This window comes from Eulemur rufifrons, chromosome 16, assembly GCF_041146395.1.
Source record: "Eulemur rufifrons isolate Redbay chromosome 16, OSU_ERuf_1, whole genome shotgun sequence".
Lineage (NCBI taxonomy): Eukaryota > Metazoa > Chordata > Mammalia > Primates > Lemuridae > Eulemur > Eulemur rufifrons.
Window position 1 is genome coordinate 74,119,873 of NC_090998.1, and position 21,232 is coordinate 74,141,104.

The 21,232-nt window shown below is 41.5% G+C and overlaps 1 protein-coding gene and 1 pseudogene across 4 annotated transcripts in view; both read right to left on the bottom strand.

The window, feature by feature from the left end:
- Positions 1 to 16,442, bottom strand: part of NTN4 (netrin 4) — a 104,522-nt gene extending 88,080 nt beyond the window's left edge. For 2 of the 4 annotated variants that reach the window (XM_069489901.1, XM_069489899.1), the window contains exons 1-2: positions 15,549 to 16,060; positions 12,226 to 12,755 (exon numbers count right to left, since the gene is read on the bottom strand). In XM_069489901.1, the coding sequence (XP_069346002.1) occupies positions 12,226 to 12,755; positions 15,549 to 15,603 (585 nt within the window). In that variant the 5' untranslated portion in view covers positions 15,604 to 16,060. Of the gene's footprint in view, positions 1 to 12,225; positions 12,756 to 15,075; positions 15,489 to 15,548; positions 16,061 to 16,398 lie in introns of those variants that run through there. The other 2 variants (XM_069489902.1, XM_069489900.1) reach the window with 2 other exon arrangements.
- Positions 16,443 to 17,831: 1,389 nt separating this feature from the next.
- LOC138397731 (U6 spliceosomal RNA) lies at positions 17,832 to 17,926 on the bottom strand (annotated as a pseudogene).
- Between the last annotated feature and the right edge of the window lie 3,306 nt (positions 17,927 to 21,232).

A 21,232-nucleotide genomic window follows, 5' to 3' on the forward strand; every position in this document is an offset into this window, starting at 1 on the left:
AGAATCTTTCACACTGCTCCCTGGAGCTATCTTTCTTAAAACAGTTCTGATTATGTTATCCCCACCTACAAGAACTGTTGATGGATCTCCACTGCCCACAGGATCAGGTCCAAAGTACTTGACATTAAGCATCCAGGGCTGGCCTCATCTTCCCCCAACCCTCTGTCTTCCCTACCCCCCCTCACCACACCACACCACAGTCTCCAACCATTCTGAGGACTGACTTTCCTTACACATGTGCACTTTTCCTTTCTGCTATTATCCATCCTTTAAGAGACAGCAATTTAAAAGTCCCAATCAGACTGTCAACTCCTTAAACACAGGAATATACTACAATGAAGTGGAGATAATAGGGAAGAAACACAGCTTAGAAATTTTCTTGCAAAAAGTTTCTTTTGTTTATTTTGGCAAGGAAAATAATATTTAAACCTTTTTCTCCAAAGAAAGTGTCTCCCCAACTAGTTTCTCCTCCCAACTCTAAAAATGCAAGTGAATTGGATTTGGCTTAGCAGTTCTTAGGGAAAGAGAGTAACAAGCTTGGCAGTTTATCCGAATGAAACAAATAGTTGCACAAGTTTGTCCACAGTGTCACAAGTCGATTGTTTTTCAGAATCAAAAACCAACCACCCTTGCAGCCAACATAGCATTGTGACAAGGAGCCCAGCTAGGAACACTGCAGAAGTGTAAGCACGAGGCACCCTTCCCAATCATTTCCAATAATACTGATGAAAAATTAAACAAACTCCCCAACTGAACCTTCACATGCACCTTGCACTGTTTTCCAAAAGGTGGTGATAGATTTGTATCATTCCATCTCAACAAGAACCCTTTGTGCCAGGCCTTCAAAGATTAGGAGTAGAGCCCATGGTTTGGCTTTATTCCGCCATGGGGTGGAACCCATGACATCGTCCTTGTTGAGAAATTATACTGACCAACTGTCCACCTGAGGATCTGTCATCCTAAGTGGCTAATATAGGAGACACTTAGCAAGTCATCTCTCAAACACAGTTTAGCATATCTGCACACCAGATATTCTGCCATAAAAATGCTTTAAACCACAAGAAGCAATAAGAAGTTGTCTGCAGTAATATTAACAACACTAATGCCTCCAAGTTCATTTATTTGACAAATATCTATTTAAATGTGTGAGGCAGCTGGAGGTAGTGCTAAGGTGGTGTTTCTCTATTGTAGCCTGGACTGCCTTAAGAAGCTCACAAAAGAATGCAATGAATATTATGACAGAGGTGAACAGAGGGTCCTGTGGGTGCACATGTATAGGGCACCTAACCCGTAATTTTGGTACAGGTGAAGTTTAAGCAAATTCCATAAGGATAAGTAAGAATTTTATAGTTATTTGTCCATCTACCTAAAGAAGATTTGAGTGACAACTTAGATAAATGAGAGGCAGGACTGGGGAAGGGGATCAGGAGAGAAGCGCCTCTCTAGGCAAGGACGCAGGGGTCAGACGGCAAGAAAGAGCATGCAGGGCACCTCGCAGCAGATCCAGCCCTGGCAACGGCGACAGCGCAGGAGGCAGGGGTGAGAGACGAGGCCCTGGTGCACTCAGAATGGCCCGGCATACCACGTTAAAGGATGTGGACTATATTATGAGGGAACTGAGGAGTACACTGAAGAATTTTAGGCAGGACAGTGACATTTTCTATTTTAAAAAGATCCTTCAGAGTGACGCATAGAGAATAGATAGGGGAGCAAGTGAAACAGAATGGAGAACTGCAAAACCACATACAGATGAAGAATAAGAGTGATCTGCACTGGGATGGCGGCTGCAGAGATGGAGAGGCGCACCTGCTCAAGAGAGACTCAAGCAGCCGACTGCGACAGGGCCTGGTGAACGGCTCAAGCTAGTTGGAGGAGAGAAAGGAACAGACAGCATCACTCAGCTTTTTGCCTTGATGGGCCTTTCTGGGTTTGACAGTGATGCCGTCCACACAGGTTTCTGTCTTCTCTGCGAGGAGTCAAGCTCTTTAGCTGAGAGTGAGCAGGAGGTTTGAGGAGGGATCTTAGGAGCAGAGAGAAGCGCTGAGAGAATCTCGCAAGAATGAAAGAGAGCTGAGGAAAGGATTTCTGGGGAAGCTGGAGGGCCAAATTGAGACTGGAAAACATAAAAGCATCTCTCGATACAATCGTGTTATTTTCCCCAATAGAGTTCGGCTGTCTAAGCTGAAGGAGCAAGAAGGTGAACAGTAGGGTTGATCTAGGATTGGGATGCGATGAAAAGACAAGAGGACAAGCGAGAGAACTGACAGAAGATTCCAGAGAGAAAATCACAGGAGAGACTAAGTATCGCATCCAGTTTTGCAGACAAATAGGAGCCAGAGCAGAGATAAAATAAGTGGTCTAATGTGACATAACTAGATGCTTTGAAGAAAGATGTGAAAATGAGAAAGAAAAATGGCTAGAAGTAACAAACAGGAACAGAGAGAGCACAGGGTAAGTAAGAGAATTGGGAAGGGGGGGTTGACAGTCACTTGTTTTTGCAAATCACATGTTCCCGCTGCACCCCTGGCTCTGATAGGAAGAACCCCCAGGGGGCTTATGTTTTTCGGAACTGATAATTAGCAGAGAGGGAGCTATTGTTACAAAAGGGAGACTTCTGCACCCTTTTGGGCATGTTGGGATGTGGGACAGCAGGACGAGGGCTCCTGGAGAGTGAGTGCTGGTTCTCCTGATGGACACTGGCTTGCTGTGTCCTCAGTTCACCTTTGCTTTCTATTTGGAGGCGGGGTAGGATGAGGGGCTATTTGTTGGAACAAGGCTATGAGAGAAATGTAGGCATCAGTTACAAAAGAAACTGATGGAAAACCTCAAGGACCTCAGAAGGGTCAGAACAGCTAAAATAAAAAGGGACAAAAATTCTTAACGTAGACTCAACAGTATGAGAGGAGATGATCACATTTTCTCTCATCAATTCAATTTTAAAACAGAGAAGCCTTTTTCAGTAGCAGCCAAAAGACACAGTGTCAGCACAAATGAACATGATGTCATCCAGAAAGCATGTGAATATTTTTCATAATTATTTTTTGTTTTAGGGACTGTGATTAGGAAGTGTCAAGTAACATCAGCAATCATAGCTGAGGCCTGGCAAGACTTCTGCGCCTGTGCCAGTTGCAGGAAGGTGAGGAAGAGAAGAGAAATGGGACCTTAGAAAGAAGAGTGTTGTTTTATTTTTGTTTGTTCATTAGCAAGACAACCCATCTAGGAAAAGAATTTGTTTCTTAGAGATAACTGTGTGTACGCAAAATGCCCAGCACAGAAACTGGCACATTCTACAGTGATATCTAAAAGTTGGTTTTCTCTTCTCCTCCGTAATAGAACAATTAAACATTAATATATTCAACATTAATTAAAATATTAATAAGAATTTTTTTAAATTCTGCATACAAATTGAATTGTGAAAACATAAACACTTTTACTTAAATGGGATTAATTATCTAGCTCCTGTGCATTACTAGCTAGATGTTCTCTATCACATTTTGCAAGTCAAATTTTATAACACTAAGCAAAAAAATGTGTGCAATGCTAGATTTTAACTTCGTTTCTAACACTGTGATGGTCCAGGGGCATTCTAAAAAATTGCTCCTAGAGCTGGAATTTTGAGAGTCAAAAAAGGGATGAAAAGTTGGATGAGTAAAGACGAAATGAAATATAAGGCCCTCAAAATCTGAAGGTCTCTATAATCAACATTTCTCTTTCAGCCAAGTATGGTATTTTCAAAGTTTTCTTTCTCCTTCAATATAGCATCCTAACTATTGCAACTATAGCAACCCTTTCCCCTTTCCACCGTCATTTATTATATTATCCATTTAGTATTTCCCCCTCTCCCTGCTTGGTCTGGTTCATCTTTTGAAATCCTAAAGTTGCCATTCCCAACTCCTCTCTCTCGTCATTTTAGCATTTGCACCCACCATTCTGACTGTAGTAACTCAATGTTGATCAATTCATGTTATTGCTTAAACAAACAAGAGTTGGACCCATAAATTAGTGAGACTGGTTTTTGCATATGCCTTAGGAGTCGCAGAAGTATTTCCAGTGATGGCAGCATCAATGGACTAAATTGACTCCTCCTCTGCACTCAGACCTTCCTCTTTTCTATCCACGCTCACTCCCTTGACGATCTCATCCAGCTTCATAGTTTTAAGTATCATCTCCCAGATTTATATATTTGGTCCAGACCCCTCTCCTATGGACTCTAAACCCATATATCCAGCTGCCTCCTCAGTATCTCCACTTGGGTGTCTCATAGGCAACTCACACTTAACAAGTCCAAAAATGAGCTCCGGGTATTTCTCTCCAAATCTGTTCCCCTCAATCTTCTCCATCTCAGTAAATGACTATTTCATCCTTCCAGGTGCTCAAGCTGAAAACACCCTTACTTCTTTCTCTCACACTCCACATCCAACCTGTCAGCAAATGCTGCTGGAGCTCTGTAAAATAGATCCAGAACTCAACCGCTTTTCACAATTTCCACTGCTGCTCCCTGTCTATGCGCCATCAGGTCTAGCTTAGACTGTCGCAGTGAGTGGCCTTCCACCTGCTTCCTCCCTCGTCCTTCCTCCCTTTTTGGTCTTTTCTTAACACACAAGCCAGAGTGATCCTATTAAAGATAGATCATATCAGCCCTCTGCTTAAAATCTCCAATGGCTTCCAACATCACTCAGAGTAAAAACTAATGATTTTATGAGTAAGCCCAGAATAACTTAGGGTCCAAATTGGGACCTCTCTGAGAGTGAAAGGGGATGCTAAAAATAATTAACAGGCTTTAATCGATCCAGGTCAAATTTGGGCCATCCCGGGCACCTACAATTGAGGCCCTACATGATTTCTCACACTTCCCATCTAATCTCACCTACTATACCACACCTGGACCTCTCTGCTTAGGCACTAGCCTCCTCACTGTCCTGAAGATGCCAGACAGACTTCCTCCAGGCCTTTGCTTTTCCTTAAGTATGCCCATGACTCACCACTACTTTCCTCCAGGCTCTTATTCAAAAGACTCAATGAGGCCTTCCCTGGGAGCTCTAGCCAAACATTAAGCTCCTCCCCACTTCCCAGTCCCCTTCCCTGCTTCTTTCTTTGCACTTAGCACTATCTAACATTCTATATATTTTACTTACTTTAGTTAGCACCTTACATTGAGAATGTAAGCTCAAGGGCAGGAAGTTTTTGACTTTTGCTCTGTAACCCCAACTCCTGGCGCATAAGGAGGCACTTTATAAATAATGTATAAATAATAATTCTTTTGTAGAAAGAATGAATGAGTCATGACTGCTTTGAAAGGATCAGTGCTTAGTAGATGTGTAACATCCAACACAGTTAATAAACACAGTATTATTTTTATATAATTCATATATATTGTATTATATAAATTATATATATAATTATATGTCATATAATTCAGTTCAACAAGTATATTTTGGACATTTATGTCTTGCAGGATCATGCTAGATGCAGATATTAGAGGGCTAAGAGCCATACAGCAAATATTAATATAATGATAGAAAGGACAATGTCGTTCAAGGAGCGAGCACCACCAAGTAGGAGAGATAGGCACATGGTATAGTAGTTAATGTGAGTGGCACAGAGTGCAGAGGAGGGAGAGATTACACTCACTGTGTCTTCAGACACTTCTTGATTACTGATCAAAGACAATCACTTCTACGATGTCTGGCATGATACATCTTCCAGAGCCCCACCCTTAGAACCCCCATTCTGGTTTCCAGGGCTCTCCATTCCTTAGAGCCACCTCTAATCCCTGGATATACCTGAGCTCCAGTTCTCATCTGTTCTTCATTTTCATGCCTTAATTTTTTGATGAGTCATTATTAACTCAACATTTTACACTCTGATTTCTCAAAGTTTTCAGAATAGTTTAACCAAATATTGGCAAAGTTAAACCATCAAATATAACAAATGCAAAGCAAACAAATGCTAAGCAGACTTTTTTTTTAATAGCTAGAAATGGTATTATTTTGCTGGGAGTGGGGGAATCTATCCTTTGAAATCAATAGGTCAAAGTGTAATGATTCAATGTCTGGGTTTGTTCTTATTTTTATGTAGCTTCCTTAAATAATTTTAAATGATAACCACTCTGTGGATTTTCTTTAAACCAAAGGCATTTTTTTCCCTGGAAACATGCTGTTATCAATCTCTAGCCCCACCCTTAAAGAAAGAGAGTAGCCCCAGGGTGTGTATAATCAAATCACTCTATATAAATATATACAACATTTTATTTTCAAGTAGATTCAACAAAATTATAGCTGAGAATATGATGTAAGGTAAAACATTGATACATTAGATGACTAATTTAGGAAAACTACTTAAAGTAATTACTAGCTAGATAAAAAGTACTCCTCTCCCCTTAAATAACAAACCAATCAAATAAAAAGTATGCTAAACAGTACTGAAGAATGGTGATATTCATTTCCATACAGTTTATTTTAAATGATTTTGGATAACATTAAGTCAAACCATCTTCACTTGTTATAGATAATTTTTCTATATAATGTAAAAAAATAGTAACTTTATTATGCAAAGTGCATGTAACCATATTACAAATTATCAGTTAAACTGTAAGTTCTACACAATACCTAATAATTACCAGAGCAATTTTGTTTCAGTTAGTTTTTCTTTTCTTTTTAAATTCTGGAGTTTTAATAAAGCCTAATCATATAAATAATTTCAAGACAAGCTAATTATCCCAGCTCTGGCATAGGTTAGCTCATTACTTATTTGACTCCAAGTGAGTTACTTTGACTTACTAAGTCTCAGTTTCTTCATGTCTGTAAACTCGACGTAATATTGGTACCTAACTAATGAGGTTCTTGTGAGAATAAGGAATGCAGTGCACTTAGAGGGCCTGGCACGTGGGGAGGCTTCCGTAGATACTAGCTGTCACCATGACTCAAGACTATTGCTACTGCAGAAATGGACATGAGCAGATTTCACTAATTGAAGAAAACGAGTAGCTAACCAGAGTAGTGGTTAGAAAGCATTCCTACTCATATACTACTTTGTTTTATCTTTTAAGTTTAAAAAATCCTAAATATTGTTTAACATATTATGAATATAAATGCCCATAAAAACCTGACTATACAATTCATCATTTTCTGCATACTTGTGACTTATCACAAGGCATTGAAACACAATCCTTTCAGTGGCCTAAAGAGGCAAATATTTGGATCTTGAAAGGCATATTCTCTACAAAACATATTTGGGGGATTAATCATATGCTATCTCATATAATTTAATTACAGTCCATAAATTATCACATTTACTGTCTTACCTGGTAGGTTGAAAGGACTGTGAAGGAAAGGAACATACATAGTTTCTTTATCTTTCACACCACCTGACTTGGCACAAAGGAATTTTAACTTAGTACAGTGGAAACAGCACTGGGCCAGAAGTCAGGAAATACACATTTCAGCTGAGTCATTGTAGACAAGTCACTTAAACTCTATTTAGGCTTCAGATTATTCATGGGTAATATTTCTTTTCCATCGAGGACATTTGCATTCCTTTTCAAACGCTCTCATTCTAAGAAGCACTAGCAAAAGGGATTTTTATCAATGTATATCACATTAATTAAAAGTCAATTTCATTTTCCCATATCTGTAGGTTGAAAGAAATGTGACTCTTAATTATAGATTTTGTTCACTCATGAAAATTTGCCTAGAAGTCAATGTCCTTGTCACTGTCCATCCCACCAAACACAAATCATTCAATTTGTTTTAAAAATAGCAAAACCTTCCCTGCCAGCATTCCTCATCCCCTGCCCTGTTGTATTTTCTCCGTAGTATTTATCACACTCTGACATATGGTATATTTTACCTCTTTGTTCTCTATCTCACCTTCTCCCCTACTAGAACCTAAGTTTCATGGGATCAGGGATTTTTATGTGTCTACTGCTATATCCCTAGCACCTGGAATAGGATCTGATGGTAGCTTGAAAATTAGTTGAATGAATGGGTGAATAAACATTATTTAAAATCCTTTGTTAATTGCCCTTCCAACACCGTAACTGGTCTCATATGACTGTCAACTCAGCTTTTCCACATGAACCAGGGTCTCTGAATCCCATCCCCTGTCCAAGGCTGCTTATTCATTTCTCCCTCTCTGTCATTTCTCCTACCCCATTCCTGCTTGTCATCTCATTTATTCATTTGGTTTATTGACTACCTACTATGATCCAAGCAATGTGCTAACTGCTGGGGATACAGAGGTAAATAAGACCGGACACAATCCTTACCCTTTTTAACAATCCTTGTCTATTAAGTATTGCATCAAGACCCAGCTACTCCCTCTGTTCGTGGCTTCTTTGTACTGCTGCCACTGACTTTACAGCCCTTCCTTTGAGTGTTATATAGTCATAATACCCTGGAGAAAAAAAAAAAATCTGTTGGTTGCTATCCAATTTTGAATAGAGTTCTTTTAATAGAGAGTTAATAGAGCAGGGAGCAAGTGATGCTCACTTCTAAGGAGACAATAACCACATCCCTTTTAGAGTTGCTTTTGGGTCACTGGAACAGATGCTGTTTCCTAAACAGTGATAATCAAAATTCCAGTTTCACAAGACCTGACTGTGTGGAACCTAAAATGGTTTGCTACATCTCCCCACTTCCTGGTGTTTTCTGTACCCAGAGGTGAGCTGAGGGTGCCTCTTTACCTGCTGAAAAAGCCTAATTAACCCATCATCTTTAGCTTCAGGGTTATTATTATCTACTGCTCCAACTAAATAGAAGACTAAGCCCTCAATTGACAGACAGTCTTGATGTCAAACTTGGTATCAGCCCCAGGCCTGTCTGTGCCTTTCACCAGGGTTTTGGGAACACTTTATACCTCTATCCCAGAATTTCCCACATTGGGCCCTGTGGGTCTCTAGAGTCCTGAAAGATAGTAACTGGAGTTCAGCAAAAAGAGGGTACCATAGCCAAATACGTTTGGGAATGTCACATCCTAGATCTCCCATTTGAAAAGACAGGGTACTTAATAAATAATATTCTTATAAATATTAATGTATTTATAAATGTTTAACTTCGTTAAATCCAGTCAGTGTTTCCCAGCCTAATTTGACAATGGAACCTTTTATTCCCAGAATACCACTGACATCTCAGAGGACATTATGCTCAGGAGAAAATTGTTTGGGAGATTCTTTTTTACCTTCATGTCATATCCAAGGGAATAGCAGCAAATGGCTTTAAGAGAGTGAGGGAGGAGGGAGACATGAATATGTCTCTCTGCCAGCGGGTCTTGGGGGTCAATAATAGAAGGAGAACATAGTTTTATGGGACAAATACTAGACTTAAGGAAAAAAGACTTGGGCCAGTCCTAGCTCTGTCACATAACTAACTGTGTGTTGTTGGGCAAATCACTTTACCTCTGAGCCTCAATCTCATCTCCTGGGTAGGGACACATTTTAGGATAACTGTCCCATTCTTTAAAACAGCTGGCCAGTTTAGGAAGTTTCTGTGTAGCAGGTTTAATGTTCATTTAAAAAGTGTTCTGAGTGGATTTTTGGGCCTATGTTTTTAAAGTCCTCTTTCAGATGACTGGTGCCTTCAACTCTGTCGATGGAGGTATCTGATTCCTCAGACATGAAGCTACCAGCTCTCAAAACCCAAAGCAGTATTTTTCAATGAATGCTAGAAACAAATTAAGTCTGGGATATGTTTATGTTAGCCTAAGTAGTAGGATAATACGTAGAGAAGTCTCAAGAAGTCTTATATAGAATGGAGGAAGATAGAAATCTATCGTATTATAAATAAGCAATACATGAAATTTGAGACTTCTTATTTGAAGCTAGATTAATTAGCTTATTTTTCAGAACACTCAATTTCGAAAGATGGACACTGATGATATAGAGTTGTAACTGCAAAATAAATTTGTAACTCAGCACTAATTTATATTCCAAAGTGACAGAGGAAAGGCAGGTAAAAATCATTTCCAGGTAGATTCTGTATGGTCCTTATCTTGGAGGAAGATTCTCTTCTCTACTTTCTAGGGAAAGTAGATTAGCTGCCAAACCTGTCCTCTGAAGGGAAGAAATTCTATAATGACTTAATGTACACTTGCAAATGATGCTCTAGAAGGAACTAGGTCACGCTTGATGTTTTTCTTACCATTAAAACATAAGTCTGCTGAAATAACAACTGCAATTAAAATGTTTACAAACTCGGTCTAGAAAGTGTCTGCCTATAGAAATAACTAACATAAATTTTAGTTTCTGTCTGCTTAGAATTTGATGTAAGCGTGATGGCAGTAAGTAGTCTGGCTTTAAAGAACACAAGATTGCACTTCCACTATAGGTTAGTTAAATGTTACTTTAGCATCTCTGTGTAATTCTAGACCATTGTAATAAATTGAATGTGATATTTGCTAAGCGAGCAAGCCTGCCACCTGGTTACTAAAACTGTATTCTCGCTGCTTCCTAGATACACATGGCCCAGTAGCACTGAGATGCAGAGAGCCGATATGAGCCCATAGATCGATTCCAAGGCAATTTGAGAGTTCAAGCCATTCATTTGTTTTCAATACAAAGTGTCCTCCACACAACAAAACAGTGAGTCTAACTTATCTGTCTCTTTCCTGTCCTGGTATCTTTAAAAATGCCCATCATGACAGGGTGCAAACCAGCTTACAACATTAAGCCAACTTTAGGGACCATGAATAAGAATGGAAAAGTTGGTGTGCTGCTTGTGTCATGTCCTACTTGGCTCTGATGCCAGTGGCACTATTCTTGGAGGTGTCTTCAGGGTACACACGGAAGAACTAGCTGGATGATATGGCAAAAGTCCCCATGTGTCTATGGCAGTGAGGGAAAGGAGTTCCCAAATCAACATTTTCATCAAGCCCCTGACAAGCACTGCCCACACTCCACTCTAAAAGCAGAATGGTAGTACTGTATACAGCAACTGACACATGGCAGGGGCTCAGTAAAAGCTTATTAAATGCAACCAGTCTGGGAACAGCTGTATAACTGATGCCAGTAGAGTGCTTATTCTAGTTTCTGTAGTCATTGTAACACATGCACTGGATGTGTGCCTAACAGTCCAGGCTTTCTCAACCTTGGTACTATTGACATTTTGGGCTAGATAATTCTTTGTTGGGGGTGGGGTGGGGAATGCTGTTTCATGCATTGTCTGAGGTTTAGCAGCAGCCCTGGCCTCCACCCACTAGATGCCAGTGTGTTCCTCCCCCCAGCAAAAATGTCTCCACACATTGCCAAATGTCCCAGTGTCCTCTGGGGGTGGGGGTGTGGGGAAACACCCCTAGCTGAGAACCACTTATCTAGTCTATATGTTCATGACATGTATTAGAATTAGAAAGATTATACTCTTTCTTCTCTTTTTTCTGAATCAACATTTATTGATCTACTTACTGAAGGTACAATATCCTCTTAATCTGCTTTCATTCAGTTTTCTCTGAATGTTCTCCTATAGTTGGGGGGTGGGCAGCGCACTTTTCTAGGTACTGTCACATAAGTTAAAAGGACCTGTTTCCCCCTTAGGGGAAGAGAAATATTAAACAAAGAGAAAACATTTCATACATAAATTGGATCAGTAGCTAAGGAGACTGTTTTGCAGAATGAGCTTCAGATGGCCTTGGGTCCAGGATAGACCCAAGTGCCTAAACTGGAACCGATGTGTCTGCAACCGACAGAGAACCTTTGTGTCTTAACAGAAGCTACCTTCATCTGTCTGCTACACACTCTTAGAATCTTAACAATAAAACTCCATGTCATACAAAGTATCCTTCTGACAAACAGATTTTTTTTCTTCCTTGGCTTTGTTTTTATTTACTTCCTATTTATGTTAACAGTATCAGGAAGATACCCTGTGTGGGCTCCAGGAACAGGCTGTCTCAGTAACTCTTCCCCCTTCAGAAACACAATAAGTAGTCCCACTAACTGAAGAAATCAGTAGCTCTCTAAGCCTCTATGGTAGAGTGATGATGTGTGTCTGCTCTTTTTTAAAATGAAAAAGATTAGAATTTTAGAATTCTGACTTAAACCCAGCCAGTAGGTGATCTACTTGAAAATGACTACACATCCATGTCTAAGGCTGAGAAATAATTTATGACAAATAAAGCTCATGAAAAATTCTAATTTCATTCATGTTCCTACAAGTAAGCTTCATGCTTTAAAAAAAATGTGGGCTGGTAACATTTTTCTACCTTCCTTACAGTGTTGAGTTAAACTGGTGCCCTTACCTCTCCTCCAGTGCACGGAAAAGGACTGGAGTATCTAGAAGTGCAAATAGCTCCCTTCTTGACAACATCATCTTCCAGGCCAAATGTGGCTGAGCAGTTAGTTGCAAAGTACTTATAAGGCTTCCATGTTTTCCCAAAGTCCTGGGACCGGTCGAGCACCATGGCTGCTGGTCTGGGGGACTTAAACACCATAATTAGATGAGTGAAGTAGAATTCAGCTTCCAGGTCTAACTGGATCTTTTCTCTGTGCACATCCTCCGCTGACTGCCACCACGTGCGAGGAAACCTGAAGGACGAGTCTGCCATGGCAGACGGCAGGTGAGCCAGGTGAGGATGGGCAGCATTGCACTTGTCACACTTGGGCTGCCGACACGTCAGGTCAGTGTTTTCACTGTAGAAGCAGTACAGTTCAGTGGCATTCTGGCCACAGGTGGTGTCCGCCCAGAGTTTTCTCCCCAAGGCCAAATTTCCCATCCGAGGGTTGCAGGCTTTTTCACAGCGTGAACTGAGTCCAGCTACTCCACTCAGTCCTAAGGAAGGGAAAGCATATGCTATTCAAGACAAATCCATCTGGAAAGCTCTTCCAGCTACCTAGTCCATCTGCAACAGACAAAGGCATCCCACCTGCCAAGAGCTTGAGACTATCAATAAAGGGGAAGTTCTACCAAATTTGAGCATGAACACTGTTCTGCATTCACAATGCATTTGTGTATACAAGTGTGTGCGAGTGGGGGGTGTTTGGTTTTTTTATGTTCAGATGTAAAATTCACATAAGAGGAAAAATCACTTGAGGTAAAGGGTGAGAAGAGGGAATATGAAATCATCAGGGTGAAGATTATTGGCCTAAAACTTTTCAAGTACTTAGCCTTATAAACATTTTATGTATTTGAAATATATTTGTTTTTGAAGACAAGCCTTAAAAAAACATGTTTATAAGATCACTTAATTTAGCCTTTCAAATATAATTGGAGTCTTTAGCATTATCCAACACATTTATTATGAGAATGCATTTAGGAGGAAATGTAGAATTCTATTTTCTTTATATTTTTAAGCCAATGAAGGGATGCATTGCCTAGGAAAAGCAATATGAGATATTTAATATATATACAATGGGACCTCATTTAGGGGGAGGCAAAGCTAGAGACCACTGGAGCTCAAATGTGCAATATCCATTTCCAATATTAAGTAAATGTAGCTACAAAAAAAACCCCTCAAAGCTGCCAAATGGCAGGAAAGCTTATTTTACACTACAAGCTCTCTGTCTGTTAAGGGTTTCTACCTGTGACAGGTTATATAGTAGTTACCTGTTTGCTTAACAGGAGAATGTTTACAGTCTGGCCGCCACTAACAGCACCTTTAAACATTATCTGTGAACTGAAACACCTTCTTAAAGAAACACACTCTTCCTCCCAAACAAAGGTCCAACAGACTTTAATGTTTCAAAATTACTGAAAATGATAAACATTATCCACTTATTAACATTCTGACTACATATTATAATCCTTTAATTTGGGTTTGTCATTTTAATTATGAATACCTTAAGCAGAATTATCTATTTTAAAGGTTAAAACAGAGAGAAAAAGAGGGAAAAGGCAAACCCTAAATTCTGGCTAATTGAATGTTTCTGCTTCTTAAAAAGCAGTACCTCTGAACTGTTATCACAGTAGTGTTGGAGGGAGCCAAATGACAGCTTAGGCTGAAACAGAGACTTCTCACACGCTGACAATCGCCAACCCCACATAGCCTTGCAACCAAAATAAACAGCTTCCTTAGGCCTTATTTTTTAAATGTCAAATTAAAGTGTGCATTATACCTGGACTCTGTTTGCCACTTTTCTGATTAGCTGGGGCAACAATTGCTTGTGGCCAGAATCACACAAACACACAGTGTGCTATGACTCACCTGTAAAGCATTTCGGGGAAAATCATATACTGCCTGTACAAGTATTTTTAACCTGAAACATTTGCCTTGTGATATTTATTTACAACCTCTCGATTGCTTGCATGTTTTTGCCATAACATGGTTTGAAACGGGAAAGGTTCATTAAAGTTTACTGTTTAAAGTGCATAAGCAGAAAGAATTAAAGTAAAATCTTAGACCTTTAACAGCTTCTCGGGAAAAGTACTGAAAAATTTTAAATGCCCTGAAAACTAGTAAGTCCAGAAAAGATTTGAGCCAAATAATCCGTGGGCAAATTACTTGGAAATCCCTAAAGTGACTATCCAAGTTTACCACAGATGCTGTGACTCCGACTGGTTTGGGATGCAGACTCTGAAACCTGGATTTTACCGGGTGCCAGAGGCTCCGGAGGGGAGTGGAAAAAGCCGAAGTGAAGAGATGCGTGCGACAATGCTCTCTGTCCACCAGTCCGTCCCTCTAGCCCACGCTCCCCTTTCTGGAGCAGGCGAGGTTTGCATGAGAGACTGGATGGCTGCAGAGTCCCTCACGTCTCTGCCCCTCACCCACACGGCTGCACTTACGGCTGCCTGGAAACCGGGTGACCCGCAAGGGAGGGGGCGGGGAGGGAGACGCGCAGAAGGGGCTCCCGAATATAGAAACGACGAGCCAGGAACCGGTGGCCTAGGGCGGCCCAAGCAAGCCAGGATGGGAGTGGGAGGGAAGAGGGCATCTGTCGACGCCTCTGTCTGTTGTCCAGTAACCGAGACAGGGAGCAGACCCGCCTCCGACCTCCTGCCGAGCCTCGGCCAGGGTACCAATTCCCCAGGGGCCGCCAGCCAGCTCCGTGCAAACCCAAGGGTGATCACCACCTACTATCCCAACTCAGAGTCCCACTGCGTTCCAGCCACTGCACCGCGGAGAGGGCGCTCACCCCGCCCCAGGTGTCCCTACCTGGTTCCCTAAAACCCAGCATGAGGTCGGGGACACTGGTGATCGCTCTAAAGGAGAGACCGGCCCCGGCCCACGCGCGCCCAGGGTCGCTGGGCCACCCCTCCTCATCATTCCTCAGGCCATGAAGTGCCGGGGGATGGCGAGCTGGGTCCTTTGTTCCCTCACAGAGTGGAAAGGCAGTTTTTTACGAGCCAAACCGAGAAAGAGGCCCCAGTCGCAGTATCTCCGGCAGGGCGCACCCAGGATATCGGGTTATCCAAGGGCATGTGTATCTCAGTTGCAAAAAAAAAAAAATCAATAGTATTTGAAACTGCGGGGCCCCAGGGAAAGGAGGCGGAACATGGCCACTCATTTCACCCTCGGGAGCAGAGCTCTGCGCTCCCAGCCTGGGCTCCCCTGCACCTCCGAGTCCCGAGCTGGGGAAGAGAAGGAGCGAGGGAAGGGGGTGGGGGCCCGGCCGCGTCACCACCCACCTGCGGCCACCGCGGAGCAGCCCCAGAGCAGCAGCAGCCGCGCGCAGCTCCCCATGGCCGGGAGGAGCCGGGAGCAGCCGGGTCAGGCGGGTGCGAGAGGGAGCCGAGACCTCTCGGCTGCGGGCTGAAGCGCCAACAGTCCTCCGAAGGAACTGGGGCTCTTTATTTCCTCGTCCTCCTGGGGCGCCGGGCTCGGTCAGTGGGCGCCGGCGGCGAGGAGCAGCGGGCCGGGGCCGCGCCGGGCGGCGGGGTGACCCTGGCGCACCGGCCTGGCGGGGCCCGGGCAGCTGGGGGGCGGCGGGAGCCCCGGGACCATAGCCGGCCTGGCCGCGCTGCCCCGCCGAGCGGCCCCGCGGGCTCGTCCGCCGCTAGCCCGGGGCTCGGCGCCCACAGCCGCTGCTGAACTTTGCGAGACCTTTCACTTCCCGGCCGCCGCCGCCGCCTCCTCCTGGGCGTCCTCCTCCGCTCTTACCACCTCCTCTGGCCGCCGCGTCTCGGTCCCGTCCTTCTCCATGGGCAGTTCCATGGGATGCATTTTTATTGCACCGACACCGCGGCGCTCCGGTGCCAGCCCTCCTCCCCTCGCACCTCCACCCCTTCCTCCCGCCCGCCCCCCGCGCTTGACAGCCCGGGCGGTGCAGCCCGCGCGGCCGGGTCGCCGCCGCCGCCCGGGGAGGGGTCCCCCGCGTCCCACCGGGCGCCCCCGCCGCCTCGAAGCCCGCTCGTCCCGCCCGCCTCAGCCTGGCCCCCAGCTGCCCTCGCGCCCCTCCCGGCGCACGCCCTGCATCTCCCTGTGACCCCCCGGTGCCCTCCAGCACCCACAGGCCTCCTCGGGGAAGCAGTCTCCCACCTTCTCCTGGAACATTCCTGAGAGCGGTTGACTCCCTCTTGATCAGGTCAGGGCATGCCAAGGGGCTTAAAAAACCGCGAAACAGGCTAGCGCCTACTTCCCACACACCCCCAGCAAAACAAACCCTCCTCCTTCTTCCTCCCGCCACCCCTTCTCCGGGAGTCCCACGACCAGGGACGGAACCCCCCAACTCAACCCCTGGGTCTCGGGCGCCGAGACAGCGCTAACTGCTGAGTGGCTTTCGCCACTTCTCTGCCGCCTGTATCAGGTGGGCATCTCTGCTAAACAGTCACTGCCTACATGATCCGAGGGTGTTCGCATTTTGGTGTAAAAGGTGTTCCTGAATTCAAACTCAGGTTGCTAAAAGAACAAGGTCACAAGATTGACTAGTGGGCAGTTTAAGAACATCCTTGTCTAGAGGCAGGGGCATGACAAAAAGAACTCTTTGGTCCTTCCTAGCACTCTAACTCTACGGAGAATGTTGTGCTGTGAAACAATAATGTTAGGAAATAACTGATGGGGAACAGTTTAGTAGCAACCACACGCAGCTAATTGTAGATAGGATTGCTCAGGGCTGGTGCTTCTGGAAGGAGATTAAATAGCAGTTGAGTCTGGGACTTTTGCAAGCTCTGTGAAAATATAATTCTACATACACATCCAGGGAAATTGGCAAAAGTTAAGTCGAAAGTAATTTTGTACTGCAGAGCTCATTTTGCGCCTTTGAATATTTTCCAGAAAATTAACTACTTCACAGATACCATTCATTTGTTGAGTCTGCTACAGATGAGGACAATTCAGAGCTTTGGGGTATATGTAGATATTATTTACAATGACCCAGCCAGGAACTTATAAATTTATATCTCCCGGGAGGAACTGGGTTGAGGTCAGCATAATCCATTTGGGAGACATTAAAATTATTCTCCTGGCCAACACTGGGAAGTGGCAAAAGGTATGAGACAGCAATTCGTACAGCATCATCCACTTTAGAAAACAAACCCTTTGAGTTTTCTAATACTGGCAATGTTGGGCTTTCATATCTTATATGCTCTTAATAGAATCACTGAAACACCTTTCCAATTGTTTTTACCAAATAAATGATAGGAAATTACAACAACCAAAGGCTTTCAGCACAAATATTAACCTAATTGCCAAGGCAAATTGAAAGAAAAGAAAGAAGGAAGGAAAGAAAAAATGCACATTTATTATTAACTTTTGAATCTAGTATATTTAGGCAGAACTCCATTTTTTAAATTGACAGATAAAATTGTTATGTATTTTTCATGTACAATATCATGTTTTAAAGTATGCACTTATTGCAGAATGACTAAATCTAGCTAATTAACATATGCATTACCTCACATATTTATCATTCTTGTGGTGAGAACACTTTACACCCACTCTCTTAGCATTTTTCAAGAATACAATATATTGTTAAAAACATGGAACACTTCACAAAGTTGTATGCCATCCTTGTGCAGGGGCCATGCTGATCTTCCAATTTTAGTATATGTGCTGACAAAGCCAGCATAGAACTACTCCATTTCTCATTACACATTTCAAAAGCATTTACTATCTGCACGAACCCTGCATTGATGATATACTTCCTTGATTGTTCTATAACTGGTTCTTATTTCCTTTAATAAGCTCATTAATGGTAGAGAAGTCTTTAAAACTCACTTTGTACAAATGTTATGTTTTTCTTATATTCTTTATTGCCCTTAACTGGGAACACCTGCAGTAAATGTTCATTAAATGTTTTTGACTGAGTTATGTTGAAACTATTGTTATATAGGGACTAAGGAGAAAACCAATGAACTCCGAATGATTTCCCATGTCGTAAAGGTATCTGTACATTCTACACGGATACTTTATATATGAAGCAGCTCCCGAGAGAAAAGTAGCCAGCATTCTAATCAACTTCATTTGCTTATATAGTCTAATTTTAGTTACAAATTATATTTTCATTTTGAAGATGCTATCCAGAAAAAGTTTACCTATATAAGGAAAATCTTGGTCAATGTTAAGTATATCAATGCCTATGATTTTGTGTTTTTGAAAATTTCAGTAATGGATTCAGAATTTTTTTTGTAACTTTATGAATTAGTAGGAAGCTTAGCAAACTTATAGAGAATTGAAATAACAAGTTTCCAGAAGCCAGATAACTGACAAATGAAATTTAGAATATTCCTGGGAACTTGGAAGAAAGCTTAAAGGGCCTTTAATAACTAAAATATAATAGATGGCAAAAAAGTCTATGCACCAAAGACCTTACTCAAGGGAGAGCCCTTCAGGTCCTCATTTAAATTATTCATACAAGTTTGATATGTTTGGTTATGATGTTTTTCTAGACCACAGCAGATTAGAATGGAACAGGATGCTATTAAAGACAGAGTAAGTTGAGGCAACCTGAGGTAATAAGGATGGGGAGGGGGTGGGGAAACTATAAGAAGTATCCATAGGGACCAAAAAAAAAAAAAAAAAAAAAACCCCAAAGCCTACAGCAGTCTGAGGCCTTTTAATGAGGAGGCAAAGCACCCAAAAGCTATAACGGCATCACTCTCTATTATAACTTAGTACAGTATGTGAGGTTCTTAATGGGTCATAGGACGTTCCGAATAAGAAGGGACCCTTGGGCCCAACTTCTCACCCTATTGGGAACCCTCTCCACAAAATGTCTATCCAGTGGTCATTCAATTTATGTTCTAAAAATCTCAATAAACAAAAGCCTCAAGCAGTCCCACTTATTTCTGGCACTGTTTTATTTAACTGGGACATCTCTCTTCTTAAAGTTCTATCTATGTTTATAGTTAGTCGCCTGCAACTGTACAGAGTAAGTCCAATTTCTCTTCTGATAGGTTATTTGAAGAGTTGAAGTCAAGTTTTATTGCTTCCTTTTAAGTATCCTCTTCTCCAAGTGTTCAATTGCCCATATGACGTGATTTCCAAACTTTTCACCATTCTATTTACCCCTCACAGATATACTTTAGTTTGTTCTGTGTACCTAGACCTCAACTCCAGGTTTGTCTGATCAATGTAGAATGGAGCAGAACTAATAGTTCCTTTAATTTAGGTCTAGGGCTTATATTTCTGTAGACTAAAAATGAATTAGCAGCTTTGTGATGTCGCCTGATGTTACATTTGAAGCCAACTAAAATCCCCTTTTTATATATTGATATCTTACCATTATTAATAAAAGGTAAAATATATTTTGTTTAATCAAAAGGAATGATTTCCATTAAATTGCATTGCATATAGTAAGCATTCAATAAATATTAATTTAAAGAATAAATTAACAAATTTGAATTGCTAAATTTGAAAATCATTAAAATTTTTTAAAGAAACTTTTAGTCCTTAATGGACCAAGTATCTATTTTCTGAAAAAGTGATCACCTCTATGGAAAATTTGACTCTTCAACAACATGTATACATGTGGCATTGCTATCTATTTCCAAAGAAAAGAAGGACTGAAAATAGTGATATTTTGAGTATATCTAATGTCCTTCCTCCATGGAACTATAAACATTATCTCGTTTATCTGCACAGAATCAATATGTGGGAGGGAATAGTTGTGCCCATTTACACAAAGAAAAAGTAACGTGAAAGATGTAATGGCCAAACAAATATACACCGGAGATAGGAACTGAGTTTTCAGATTAAAAAAATCATTGTTTATCTATCAGTTTTCCATGAGTACAGTCTTATCTTTCTTTGAACTGGAAGGCTATTGGAAGAAGATAAAATGGAGAATTGTTTCCATTGGAATAATCCTAGATTTTGTTTTCTACCTGGTCTATGCCCTTCACATGCCCTTTAGAAACATCATCTTGGGAATTTCCTTAAGCTTTAACCTAGGCCTCCTGCTACTGGCACTGTTTCTTATTTCATGTGCTTCCTGGCTACAGCTGCTCATTCCTAGGAAGGGAGTGAGAGCCTTTGAAAAATACATGTAGTCTTCCAGGAAGGTAACCAGTACTTTTCTTGAAGAAAAAAAAAATGCACGCATGCTCTCTCATGTTTAAATTAATTATATGGAGCCTAGAAAATTAAAAAAAAAAAAAAAAAAAAAAAAAAAAAACAAGAACAGTTCTGTTGTTATTACAGAGATAGCTGCTATTGACACATTTTAAGTATTTTTCCCTCTAAATGGCTAAAACTTTCTGTACATATTGCTATTTCTAAGATTAAAAGATGCTCTGAGACAAATTACCATTTTTTTTAATGTAGGAAAATAGATAAAAGAAATAATTACCAAAGGCCTCAGGAAGATAAAAGGACATTAAACAGTATGGGTTGATTCCTTTTATTTACATCTTTTACATAGTAGTATAGTGGATAAAAGCATGGACTATGGGGTCTGACTCCCTAGGTTTGAATCCGGGCTCCAAAGCTTACTAACTGTGTGACAGTGGTCAAGTTACTTAACCTCTCAATGCATCATTTACACATCTGCCATATGGGAATAATAATAGTGCCTAATTCATAAGATTATTTTGAATATTAAATGAGTTAATACTTATGAAGTGCTTGCTTAGAAAAGTGCAAGACACACAGGAAGCACTTAATTTTGTTAAATACATAAAATAGTAAAATACAAATCCATCATGTACATACAATCTCTCTTGACCTGTCCCGACATTGGATCTTCAAATTATATGTAGATAATTCAATAGGCAGAAGCTAAATAGTTGCCCTGGCTTCATTTAAGTGTTCCTCTACATCTATGAAAGACATTCCACAGAAAATGAAAATATGAAGCAAGAAATGTTCTCTAGCTTAGATGGAGAAAGGAATTAGCATTGAATGAACAGATCCAATTTGCCAGGTATTATATGTT